The sequence below is a fragment of the Bufo bufo genome, chromosome 1 (genome assembly GCF_905171765.1).
Source record: "Bufo bufo chromosome 1, aBufBuf1.1, whole genome shotgun sequence".
NCBI lineage: Eukaryota > Metazoa > Chordata > Amphibia > Anura > Bufonidae > Bufo > Bufo bufo.
Window position 1 is genome coordinate 36,511,808 of NC_053389.1, and position 13,894 is coordinate 36,525,701.

At 46.9% G+C, this 13,894-nt stretch overlaps 1 protein-coding gene across 1 annotated transcript in view; it reads left to right on the top strand.

Annotated features, from left to right (window-relative positions):
- SCN1B (sodium voltage-gated channel beta subunit 1) overlaps positions 1–12,788 on the top strand; it is a 39,482-nt gene extending 26,694 nt beyond the window's left edge. The window contains exons 3-6 of the mRNA XM_040421971.1: positions 3,589–3,826; positions 6,298–6,439; positions 8,357–8,455; positions 10,062–12,788. Coding sequence (XP_040277905.1) covers positions 3,589–3,826; positions 6,298–6,439; positions 8,357–8,423 — 447 coding nt within the window. The 3' untranslated portion in view covers positions 8,424–8,455; positions 10,062–12,788. The remainder of the gene's footprint in view (positions 1–3,588; positions 3,827–6,297; positions 6,440–8,356; positions 8,456–10,061) is intronic.
- The last annotated feature ends 1,106 nt before the right edge of the window (positions 12,789–13,894 follow it).

Below are 13,894 nucleotides of genomic sequence, written 5' to 3' on the forward strand. Positions count from 1 at the left end.
AGAGCCAGTCTCACCTCACACACAGTCCAAACTAGTCCAGGACTTCTCCACCAGAGCCAGTCTCAGCTCACACACTACAAACTAGTCCAGGACTTCTCCACCAGAGCCAGTCTCAGCTCACACACTACAAACAAGTCCAGGACTTCTCCACCAGAGCCAGTCTCAGCTCACACACAGTCAAAACTAGTCCAGGACTTCTCCACCAGAGCCAGTCTCAGCTCACACACTACAAACTAGTCCAGGACCTCTCCACCAGAGCCAGTCTCAGCTCACACACAGTCAAAACTAGTCCAGGACTTCTCCACCAGAGCCAGTCTCAGCTCACACACTACAAACTAGTCCAGGACCTCTCCACCAGAGCCAGTCTCAGCTCACACACTACAAACTAGTACAGGACTTCTCCACCAGAGCCAGTCTCACCTCACACACAGTCCAAACTAGTCCAGGACTTCTCCACCAGAGCCAGTCTCAGCTCACACACTACAAACTAGTCTAGGATTTCTCCACCAGAGCCAGTCTCAGCTAACACACAGTACAAACTAGTCCAGGACTTCTCCACCAGAGCCAGTCTCAGCTCACACAGTCCAAACTAGTCCAGGACTTCTCCATCAGGGCCAGTCTCAGCTCACACACAGTCCAAACTAGTCCAGGACTTCTCCACCAGAGCCAGTCTCAGCTCACACACAGTCCAAACTAGTCCAGTACTTCTCCACCAGAGCCAGTCTCAGCTCACACTGTGAGCTGAGACTGGCTCTGGTGGAGAAGTACTGGACTAGTTTGGACTGTGTGTGAGCTGAGACTGGCTCTGGTGGAGATGTCCTGGACTAGTTTGGACTGTGTGTGAGCCTCACACACAGTCTAAACTAGTCCAGGACTTCTCCACCAGAGCCAGTCTCAGCTCACACACAGTCCAAACTAGTCCAGGACTTCTCCACCAGAGCCAGTCTCAGCTCACACACAGTCCAAACTAGTCCAGGACTTCTCCACCAGAGCCAGTCTCAGCTCACACACTACAAACTAGTCCAGGACCTCTCCACCAGAGCCAGTCTCAGCTCACACACTACAAACTAGTACAGGACTTCTCCACCAGAGCCAGTCTCAGCTCACACACAGTCCAAACTAGTCCAGGACTTCATCATCAGAGCCAGTCTCAGCTCACACACAGTCCAAACTAGTCCAGGACTTCTCCACCAGAGCCAGTCTCAGCTCACACACTACAAACTAGTCCAGGACTTCTCCACCAGAGCCAGTCTCAGCTCACACACTACAAACAAGTCCAGGACTTCTCCACCAGAGCCAGTCTCAGCTCACACACAGTCAAAACTAGTCCAGGACTTCTCCACCAGAGCCAGTCTCAGCTCACACACTACAAACTAGTCCAGGACCTCTCCACCAGAGCCAGTCTCAGCTCACACACTACAAACTAGTACAGGACTTCTCCACCAGAGCCAGTCTCACCTCACACACAGTCCAAACTAGTCCAGGACTTCTCCACCAGAGCCAGTCTCAGCTCACACACTACAAACTAGTCTAGGATTTCTCCACCAGAGCCAGTCTCAGCTCACACACAGTACAAACTAGTCCAGGACTTCTCCACCAGAGCCAGTCTCAGCTCACACAGTCCAAACTAGTCCAGGACTTCTCCATCAGGGCCAGTCTCAGCTCACACACAGTCCAAACTAGTCCAGGACTTCTCCACCAGAGCCAGTCTCAGCTCACACACAGTCCAAACTAGTCCAGTACTTCTCCACCAGAGCCAGTCTCAGCTCACAGTGTGAGCTGAGACTTGCTCTGGTGGAGAAGTCCTGGACTAGTTTGGACTGTGTGTGAGCTGAGACTGGCTCTGGTGGAGAAGTCCTGGACTAGTTTGGACTGTGTGTGAGCCTCACACACAGTCTAAACTAGTCCAGGACTTCTCCACCAGAGCCAGTCTCAGCTCACACACAGTCCAAACTAGTCCAGGACTTCTCCACCAGAGCCAGTCTCAGCTCACACACAGTCCAAACTAGTCCAGGATTTCTCCACCAGAGCCAGTCTCAGCTCACACACTACAAACTAGTCCAGGACCTCTCCACCAGAGCCAGTCTCAGCTCACACACTACAAACTAGTACAGGACTTCTCTACCAGAGCCAGTCTCAGCTCACACACAGTCCAAACTAGTCCAGGACTTCTCCACCAGAGCCAGTCTCAGCTCACACACAGTCCAAACTAGTCCAGGACTTCTCCACCAGAGCCAGTCTCAGCTCACACACAGTCCAAACTAGTCCAGGACTTCTCCACCAGAGCCAGTCTCAGCTCACACACAGTCTAAACTAGTCCAGGACTTATCCACCAGAGCCAGTGTCAGCTTACACACAGTCTAAACTAGTCCAGGACTTCTCCAACAGGCCACGTCTCAGTTCTGCACCTTGTTCACACTTAGCTAACACACAGGGGGTCATTTATTAAACAGAAAGACGCCTGACCTTTGTGCCGCAGTCTGCGGCTTTTCCCTGCTCACGCCAGGTATAAAAAATTGGGTGTGGTGTGGGCAGAGAAGGGAGCGAGCCAGCAGGACCGTCTCATTTACCACTTTCTGTGCCTTGTTTTGGCGTAGAGAATGGTCTAAATGTAAGACAGCAAGGAAGCTGTCTTACATTTAGAAGCGGCGCCGAAGTTATGGAGAGGCCGACGCCTTTACATAACTTCGGCAGATCCACCGCCATCGCAGGGGCTTATTAAGACTGGCATCTAAAACACCGGTCTTAATAAATGTGACCCCCACAGTCCATTCTAGTCCACAACTGCTCCACCAGACCATGCCACAGTCCTGCAGGGCAATTATTCTCCACCAAAGCGGCCTCTCTGGGCCTCTAACATGGAGCCTCTCTAATCCCACCAAGGACCTGAATAGTATCTCCCCAGGTTTGAGTACAGTGCCCCCAAACACCAAGCTGTTTACTCCTCCAGCTCCAGTTGTAACCACACAAGCTGAACATTCACTATAGTTGCTAAATTTTGGAAATTTTTGCGAGGTTCTTGCTGTGGCACATGGTGCAACCTTTGGTCTTAAACCATACCACATTTACAAGGCTTCTGCTGCCAATTATGCCATGTTCTTCCCCTGGTGCCCCACAAGTCTCAGCTGTCAATGAGATCCTGGGACTGCTGAAAGTCTCTGGTGTCCACTGTGATTTAGGGAGTTCTCCTTTTCCTGCAGGAACATAGAGGAACTTAGTCTAGTTTTCAGAGGTGGGTCCTGTGGTGGAAGCTGTGTGGAACTCTGAGCAGCATGGGTGGCAACTCATAGTTTGTATGTGTCCTACCTACATGGTGATGCAGTACGTCAACGTCACAACGCCCCATTGCTCCTAGTGGCTCATTTGCATAAATTAAACCATTTTTCTCAGCAATGCAAGCACAAATGGACATAGGACCAACACGGATGCCTTCAGCTGCCAAGTGCACATGTAACATAGGGACAAATCTGCTGAGAGATGCCCTTTAATTTGTGTTTGGTGCTGGGGAGGGTCCTGGGAGGTCACGCCCCCTCTCCATTTTTCTATGCTAACGGTAATGTTTCTCTTGTGCCTCCTTCTCTGAGACAGATACTTATGTACCAGTATCCGCAGCTGAGCGTCGTAGATGACCGCTTTACAGGGCGGCTGAAATGGAATGGGAGCAGTCACTCCGAAGACTTGCAGGACATGTCTGTCGTCATCACCAACGTGACCTACGACCACGCGGGGACCTACATGTGCCGCGTCAACCGCACGCTTATCTTTGATAGCCACGACTACAACACCAACGTCACCAAATTCATTGATGTGACAGTAGTGGACAAAGGTGAGTCATGGGGGGGAGGGGAGGGGCTGCTCTTCTTATATATTGTCTTAGCAAAGGATCCGCCTTTTGTCCCAGCGTTAAAACTCGAGTGAAGTTTTTAAAAAATTCGATTCCGCATCTTCACCGAACCTCGTCAAGAAATTTGATTCGTTCCGAATGACTTTGTCACGAATCGCTTTTCATTGTATGGAGTGGGCTCAATGACTGGGAACGGCGATGGCGCCCCCCCTCCATCATTTAACCCCTCAGATGCCATATTCAACGCTGATCACGGCATCTAAGCCTCACATTCAGGTGCTCAGGGTTTAATTAGAGGTTAAAAAAATAAATGATATTCACCCTATCCACTTGATGGTGGAGAGGCTGTCCAGTTCCATCTTGATCGACCTGCGGCGAGCGTGAAGACATCACCACATGATCACGCTGGACGCGCGTGGTGACGTCTTCACGCTCACCGCAGGTCCTTTGGCCGGTTCTCTTCAATCAAGGTGGCCTCTCCGCGATCAATGTGCATGAGCCCTTAGGCTGAAAATGAATTTCAAAGGCATTTCCTACCCATGGTCTGTGAAAACTGTGGATCGCCTCCGTGTTGTGTCCGTGGTTTTCATGGAGCTATAATACGTGTGAGGTATCTGTAATGCCTGAGCAAAATAGAACAGGCCTCCATGGTGTCACCAACAGACCGGCGGTCCATGGAAAACCAGTGACGTGTGAACACACACATTAAAGTCAATGGATGCGTGTTGTAGACAGCACACGTCCACAATTCACCTACGTGTGAAAGAGGCCCTAGGCCCGGGGTGGCAACCTATGGCACTCCAGCTGTGGTGGAGTGCCACAGGCATTATAATGATATACAGGGTGAGTCAAAAGTCGCAGGACGCCCTTCTATTTCTGAAAAGAAAGGGAAAATGAAGTATCTGAATACCCCAGCAAGTAATGGGGGAGGGGCCTATCTTTTAGGCTATGTCTGGAACATTGCCGCCATCTTGAAAGCCTCCATATTGGATCAAGGGCACATTTTTCCAATGGGAAGGGTGTCGTGTAGCATATCAAAGAATTTTCTCAGAAATCGATTGCCGCAATCAGGTTCAAAAGTTATCAACACAGAAAGTTGTAACAACAACTGGGAATGTTCCCTGTGATGCACAGCTATTTGACGTGTTCAATCCCTGGTGCTAAACACAGAACTTTCTGTGTTGATAAATTTTGAACCACAAGAGATATTGCAGCATCTGATTGCTGCAATCGATTTCTGAGTAAATTCTCATCTTCTCCGATATGCTACATGACCCGCTTCCCATTGTGAAAATTGATCCAATATGGCAGCTTTCAAGATGGCGGCCATGTTCCGGACATAGCCTAAAAGATAGACCCCCCCCTTACCCAATACTTGCTGGGGTATTCCGATATTTTGTTTTCACTTTCGTTTCTGAAATAAAAGGGTGTCTTGCGACGTTTGGCTCACCATGTATAATGCTGTGTGTCTCTGCCCGCCCTCCACTGTAATGAACTGTACTGACATAATACAATCAGTACCGATCATTACACCAGCAGATTCTAAAAGGAATACAAATAGTTGTAACAATTGGCAACAAATATAAAAAATAAATAAAAATTATAAATAAATAAATGAATATAGTTCCCACATTATAAGGCAAGATTCAGCAACCTCCGGCTGCCCCGGCCGCTGTGAAACTACAACTCCCAGCATGCACACTTGTTTGGTTGGTTTTAAAATTCTCATAGAGGTGCATGGAGCATGCTGGGAGTTGCAGTCCCACAACAGCCGGAAGCCGCTGGCGCCCAGCCACAGTATAAGGGCTCATTCATACGACCGTATGAATGGATCCGTTACCGTTTCGCAATTTTGCGGAATGGGTGCAGACCCATTCATTTCAATGGGGCCGCAAAAGATGCCGACAGCACACCGCGTGTTGTCCGCATCCGTTGCTCCGTGCCACGGCCCCGCAAAAAAAGATAGAGCATGCCCTATTCTTCTCCGCGATAGCGGAGAAGAATAGGCATTTTCTATCATAGTGGCGGCCACGTGCGGTCCGCAAATTGCGTAACGCGCACTGGCCGGTATTCGTGTTTTTTTGGGATCCGCGAAACACTACGGTCGTGTGAATGTAGCCTAAGGGACAAAGTGAATGTTCATAATGACACATAAGTTCCCAGGAGAAATGAACTCCCAGGTATCTAATGAGAGGATCCAAAATATGATCGCCTCCTCTAGGGGGAGCTTTAACGTGTTCTGCACCAAATGCTTTAAAAGACGCAAGCTTACCGTTTATTTGAATAAAGTTGGATCAAACCGTCTATATTTTGGACACAAGTGAATGACAGATGAGACAAAAAAAAAAAAGGAAAAATTTTGCATGCAGCTTTGGCAGTGAGTGGAGAATATATCACACTGTAGCTCAAGTGTAAAAGCCAATATGACGTCATGATTCTGTGTCCCGACGCAGGGAATAGAGATGTCGCCTCTATCGTGTCAGAGATCATGATGTACGTCCTCATCGTGGTGCTCACCATATGGCTGGTGGTCGAAATGATCTACTGCTATCGGAAGATTGCCGCAGCCGGGGAGGAGGCGGTTCTGGAGAACGCGTGAGTGCAATGTGGGTGACTATATGTCAGCTTCATGGATGGTGGACCCCCACGGCTCAGACTAATGGGGTTACCACTCATGAAGATGTGGCGGGAGAGGGGTGCTAGCATTTTCCGATTTCTGCATCCGTCTGTAGCAAAATTTCAATTGACCAGCGTCACTGCGTGCAATAGATCAAAATATCCTCCGGTCTAACCTATATTGCCTGGGGCTGGTAACAGCTAATTGGATATAAAAGGCACATTTTATTTTCCAGATCATCAGCATTCCTATGTCAGTATGACTAAAACTCCACTGAAAAAATCTCATCATCATCATCATCTGCCACAACATCCCAAAGCTGGGAAATAGAAGCCTCCATAGATTTGTTAATGTGCAGCACCATCTAGTGGCCGTGCCGAGTATGACATCAGACTGTGCAAACTTGTGGTTTACATCTACAATATCCAAATCATGCCAGATTATCAAATATTCTGGATCAGCCGACAATCACTGTAAAATACATTATGATTATTTGTCAGGGTAGAAATCTCCAAATAAGATCCGGAAAGAAAATACTGAGTCTCTTCAAAGTCATTGGGGCACATTTACTATGGCGTCTGCGCCTGTATTTAGGAGTAAAAAAGTCTTATTCTTTTAAGTCTCATTTAGCAACAGATTTTTCGCCTGTTTAGGAGACGTTTGCGCCTTGTACGTGTAATTCTTATTTTGAGACTGATTTCGTAGTCGTCTTATTTCCGATGTATTTGTGTTGGCGCGCCTTTTCCCCCCCTCCTGAATTAGACGCCTAAATGGTCTTATTTCCACTCCACGCCGGACCAGGCTACTTTTTTCCCTTCTGTTTTACATTTTTGCAAAATTTTTTGCATTGAATGAGACAGAGTGGTGACTTTTTTTTTCCCGGTCATTTGCGCAATTTATTTCATGCGCAAACCATAGTGACAAGTCTTGGTGAATATGAACCTGTCTTACAAGAAAACGACCACTAGAGGTCAGACATCAACCAAATAATGAAGGCCTCTTTCACGCAAACGATACGGATTGTGTCAGGGTGCGTTCAGTGAAACTCGCACCATTTTGCAAGCAAGTTCACTCAGTCTTGTCTGCGATTGCGTTTTTTTAAGCGCGGGTGCAATCAGTTTTGATGCGTTTTTCACGCGCGTGAAAAAAACAAAAAACTGAAGGTTTACAAACAACATCTCTCAGCAACCATCAGTGAAAAACGCATCGAATTCACGCAGCCCCATTCACTTCTATGGGGCCTGGGCTGCGTAAAAAATGCTGTATATAGAACACGCTGCGATTCACACGCAACGCAGAACTGACGCGTGAAAAACAACGCTCATCTGCCAGACCTATTGAAATGAATGAGTCAGGATTCAGTGCGGGTGCTATGCGTTCACGTCACACATCGCACTCACGCGGAAAACTCGCTCGTGTGAAAGGGGCCTTGCGCTGATTTATTACGGGATCATACAAAGACATACGTTACAAATACTCCTAAAAACAGGAGGCTTAGTAAATGTGCCCCAATGTCTACAGTATTTCCGTACAGACTCTCTCTTGATTTCCGAACCTCTTGGTGTTCTGTGTAGTTGCGGATTATCAGAAATACCGGACTACTGGATGCCAGAAGAAATAAATTGTAATTGTATATTATAATAGTCACAGCACAGTCATAGAATTACACGATAGAATTCCTGCTGCGCCTGCGCAGGTTATTTGGAGCTTTGTATCAGGGAAACGACGCTCAAACTGTAAAAAATTTACGTAAAAATCACAGTGTGTCAGAAGACGAATATTGACTGTAAGGCGGACCTACTCGTTATTCGCAGGGCCGTTTATACGTATGACGTGCCCCGCATTGTTTGCATTGTATTGTTCGCGGTTTGACCCTTTTTTGCCTTCTTTCACAGTTCAGATTATTTAGCAATAACCTCTGAAAGTAAAGACAATTGCCTAGGAGTGCAGCCACAGGAATAGCAGGACCCGGGACAGCCACACAGGGAAACCAGGTAAGTTGCCAGACATATAGGGGGTCATTTATGAAAAAGTATACGCCACTTTTTGGCGTATTTAAGGCGCGGATTTTGTCGCAAAAATCAGCTTCTTTTTCCCTGTTTTTCGAGTTTTGAGAAAAGGAGGCATAAAGAGGGAAATGACGTAGATTTAATCTTGTTGAACGTCTACCGGACCACGCGCCTAAGTTAAGTAGAGGCCGTCTGCAGCGGACAGGAACTAAGACCGGTGTCCGAATCTTCGGCCTTAGTATCCCCCAAAATGTTCTTTTTTTTTCTATAAGACCAGGGGTGGTGCTAAAGGGGTGCAGAGGCAGCAGTTGCAACGACCCGTCCGCCACATAGAAAGCCACCGGTTTTATACCCGGTACATGGCAGATATGATCTGTAATTTCCTCTCACATGGTCTGGGGATTGGAGCTAGGGAAGGGGGGGGGGGGGGTTGGATTGACAACCCATAGGTGCAGTGTTCCGACACAGTGCGTGGATTTGGGGTGCTATGATTTTTGCAGAAGTCTAATAGAAAAGCCTATTACTGCCATTCTGTTGGAAATATATATATATTTATATCTACAGTATGTGATTCTGAAATAGCAAGATCGAGAGTAGGGAATAGGGATGAGCGAGCCAGAACTGCAAAGTTCGGGTTCGTACCAAACTTTGCGAGTTCGGGTACCCAGACCTGAACCCAGATTTTTTCACTGAAGTTCGGTGTTCGGGTGATTTTATTATTTTCCGTTATAACGTGGTGATATATCGGAAAATAATTGTATTCTTAAGACAGAATGCAAAACAATATGGCCATTTAGGGGTTAAAAAAAACCTCACTTCACGCTGCAGAAGCTTCTTCTATCTTCACTGAACAGGACCTGCGATGTGCGAGATGACTTCCCCACGTGTGAGAGAGCGCGGTGACGTCATCGCGCACATCGCAGGTCCTGTTCAGTGGAGATCAACTGGATTAGGTGAGGTTTTTTTAACCCCTAAATGGCCATATTTGTTTTGCATTCTGTCTTAAGAATACAATTATTTTCCGATATAACCATGTAAAAAAAAAGTAAATAATAAAGTGAAGTTCGGGTCCCCATTGACTTCAATGGGGTTTAGGGCCAAGTATTGGTCCCGAACCCGAACGTTGACCTGAAGTTCGTCCAAACCCGGCGAACCCAAACTTCCACAGATTCGCTCAGCCCTAATCGGTTCTTACTGTTTGGGGGTGCAATGCTTCATGGGAAATCTATGCAAATTAGCCTATACCCAGCCAAACCAGAGCATCCATCTGAAATTTGCATACTTTTTTTCCCATGGTTAGCTGCTTGAAAAATGAGTCCCCATACTGTACAGCCGCTGGGTCTCTTCGATGAGAACCGGTACCCCCCCCCCCTGAGCTACATGTAAGGCATCTCATCCAGCCCACCAGTGCCAGCTCTGTACTGGTGAAGGGTGAAAACACCAAAACAAATGTGTGCCCCAGTATGGCTGGGAGTTCATTCGTGCAAGACGGTAAAAGACAAAAAACATCGGTGAGGTCCTGAATGCTAAAAGCGACTTGGGCATAAGGTGTTTCTTTCCCTTTAAATGATTCCCTTCATGTTGTCAACAGCGGAAAGAAGGAATGGAGCCAGAAGCAATGTGAACACTGCTGGGAGGATCGGAAACTGTAACAGGTCACCAATGAGCCCACCGCCAACCCAATCGCCGCTGCCGCCACCCTCTCTCCCCCAGGGGTGCGTCAGGATCTGTTCCAAGTTGCTTTTTTTATGCAGAAGACTCAACAAGACTCGATGCGCTTCACGCACATATGCAATGCTCCTTTGCGTCTTCACTGCTACCTCACCGGCAATGAAGGGGTTAAGGAAATTTTAAAAAAATAAAATAAAAAATGCTTCCATGGAAAGTAAGACTTTTGCTTTTCGCGGCGTTGCTGTTGCTTTTTATTGCTTGCATTTTGCTTCGGAAGCATGAAGTGGGGAGAGGAGGCTGCGTTCACAGGAGCCGACCATCAAATCCACATCCGATATTCTCGACGAAAATTTTTAAAATTTCAATCTAAGGGGCATCTTAAATATTTCTTGCATGTCGCTCCAAGCACATATCCTTTTCTTCGCTGCTGCTGCAAAAAAATAAAAAAAGTTGCATTTACTCAACAGTGCCAGGAAGAAAGGGGGGGGTTGCTCTCAAAGTATTGTCCGACAACGTGGTCCGGCAGCCGATGAGTTAAACCCCCGCACATTCGAAGCTTTAATTGAACGTCAATGCTCAGGACGGCATTATGGGGGAGATACTCATTGGAAAAGCGGATAGAACTCGCTCAACTCTGCTGTTCCGGCTTCCGCAATGGATACCGGGATGACGTTATGAATGTGAACTACTTGCCCGGGTGAAATCCAAGTGTGATTCCCCAACTCCTGCTGTGTACTGGGTCTCTGAAGTTTGGGGGTGAAGGGGTTAAATGACTTTTTATCAAAGCATGTTATTTATTTTGTAATACAGAGAAAACACTTAACAAAAAAAGAGAATAAAATTAGATTCTATTATGTATGATCGAAAGAGGAAGGTTTGACGAGGCTGCTTCTCCCCTGTGAGGCTCGGCAATCCAGAGGGGGTGGCCTTCTCCGAGATCCAATGCAAGCCCCAGGTAGGACGCTGCGGCCAAATTTCCTGAAAGCACCAGTGGTCACCTATAGCCCCCTATTGTGTCCAACAATAGAGGGGTTTTGTTTCAAAAATGTCTGCCCCATCTATGAGGTTATATATTCACCCACAAAGCATGTATTTTTGTAATTCTTGCACTGGGCTATATCAGAAAATGTAAGTTCCTGCACTAAATATGTCTACCACTAGGTCATGGACAGGTCTCTTTTAAACAGCACACCATGTGGTCATGCAGGGTATTACAAGCTAAACATATCAATATGGAGGCTAGATTGGCTCCCACTTGGGACCCTCCCACTCTGTGACCCATGACGGAGGCATACTGTCTAGGGGGACTATGTCATGTTGACTGCTCAGCTGCCACGACCCTGAATGATACCAGCTGATTACCAAGAGAGTGGTCGCTGATCCAAACCTGACATCCCCTTTACTGCTAATTATTGGCGTTTCTAGAGGGGGCACCTCGGTGAATGATCTGCCGTACACGATGCCGAACCCAACCTGTTTAGGTTTTATGGCCAAAGTCACTTCTGTGTCATCCCCTTATGGTCCATGAGGTGTAGTAAATATCCCTCCCCATAATTAATGGACAACTCCAGGCAAAAATTCTGCATTTATTTCAAATCTATCATGGCAGGTGTCTATGAAGCTGAGATCTTCTCTTGTATAAGGTCCTTCTACCAAAGAGCTGCTCCACTACTGACTCCATGACCTTGCAAAGCAACTCTATGGTTAGTTATGGGATGAGAATTATGGTGACCACATATCTGTGGTGATCCAGGGATGAAGCACTCTACAAGAACTCAATGTGACCCGATCATAGGCTATGGAGTCCTTTCTTTGGTGGCCACAGTGTCAATGACCGGTGGGCCCAACTGGTGATCATTGATCATCTCTCACAATCTAGCAATCATTTTTGATGATGTCTCTCGTGGTCCAGAGATTTTATAGTTATCCCTGGTGTGCCAGTGGTGTCCCATGTAACCAATGTTCAGCTGTAGTTTCGTGCATACAATGACAATGACAAGTGCTTCTTCTCTGGTGACCTCCATGTACCTTTCATGTGAACTCCACAGACTCCTGGGCAACTGAAGCAGCTCGTTGGAAGCAAGTTCTCATCCATGAGCGCCCGATCAATGTATTCTAGACCCTGTGATTCATAGATCTTGATTAAGTGCAGTCAACCCTTCCTGGTTTCGGCTGGGGTTGCCCTTTAAAGCCTCATGGAGAACTTGGCATGCCGATACAAACCTCCTCAGTAGCATATAATTTAGTAGGGCTACTGCGTAGCCGCAAATTATGTATGATGCATGCTGAATTTTACTGTACCAACAAGCTGCAGCCTTGCAAAGCAAGCTTCTACTGTCTTATTGTGCCTGCTTCTTAACCCTTCCTGAACCAGCCAGATGCTTCAAGCTGGAGATGAAGGGGTTAAACTTGTCCGTCTGTCATCACTCGCCGTCACCATGGTAATCCCTGCTGTAAAATGTATCTTTCTTTTCATCTTTTTTTTACATATTAAAACTTTGCATATTTTCTGTTAATCTGAGGCTGGGAAACGTGCGGACCGCACAGTGTTTTTTTCTTTATTTTTTTTTTTATTTTTGCTTTTTTTTATTTTTTAGATAAAATATTCTATTTATTTGACTGAGACAAATAAAGAGATCTGACAATATAAACATCTAAAATGACTTTATACAAGGTCTGTCGTGTGATTTTACTCATGTATGGATTGATATGTTGAGGAGGGCGGGCGGCTCGTCGTTCTGCCCTGCCCTTTGGGTTCCAGATGCCTATGTTTTATGTATGCAACCAGATGGAGGCAATAGCAGAGCCCAAGAGTTACTGCTGCCCCATGAGGGCATAATAATCACTTAATGGTCAGTAGGTAAACTCTGAGATGTTGATGTGGTGAGGGCCTCCTGGTATGTAAGAGACTCCATAGCAACATTATAAATGGAATGTGATAATTTACAGCCAATGTGCGGCAAGTGCCAACCACAGTGCCCCAATACCAGCCACAGAGTCTTCATGTCAGTTTTAGTGCTGTCAATGCCAACTACAGGCCCTCAGAACCAGCCGCAAAATCTCTAGTATCAGCCATAGTGCTGCCATTGCCAACCACTGTGCCCCAATACCAGCTGTATAGTTTCCAGTGTCAGCATAGTGCTGTCAGTGCCAACCACTGTGCCCCAATACCAGCTGCAATGTTTCCAGTGTCAGCATAGTGCTGTCAGTGCCAACCACTGTGCCCCAATACCAGCTGCAATGTTTCCAGTTTCAGCATAGTGCTGTCAGTGCCAACCATTGTGCCCCAATACCAGCTGCAACATTTCCAGTATCAGCCATAGTGCTGTCAGTGCCAGCCACTGTGCCAAAATACCAGCCACAGAGTCTCCAGTATCAGCAAAAGTGTTGCTACTGCCAACCATAGTATCTCAATAGCAGCCACAAGGTCTACATTATCAGGCATGGTGCTGCTAGTGCCAACAACAGTGCCCCAATACTAGCCACAAAGTCTAAAATATCAGCCACAGTGCTTCCAGTGCCACCACAATACACCGACACTGGCCACAAAGTCTCCAGTATCAGCCATAGTGCTGCTAGTGCCAACAGTGCCTAAATACCAGCCACAAAGTCTCCAATATCATCCACAGTGATGCCAGTGCCACCACATTACACCGGCACTGGCCACAAAGTCTCCAATATCAGCCATATTACTGCCAGTGCCTTCCACTGTGTCCCAATACCAGCCACAAAGTCTCCAGTATCAGCCACAGT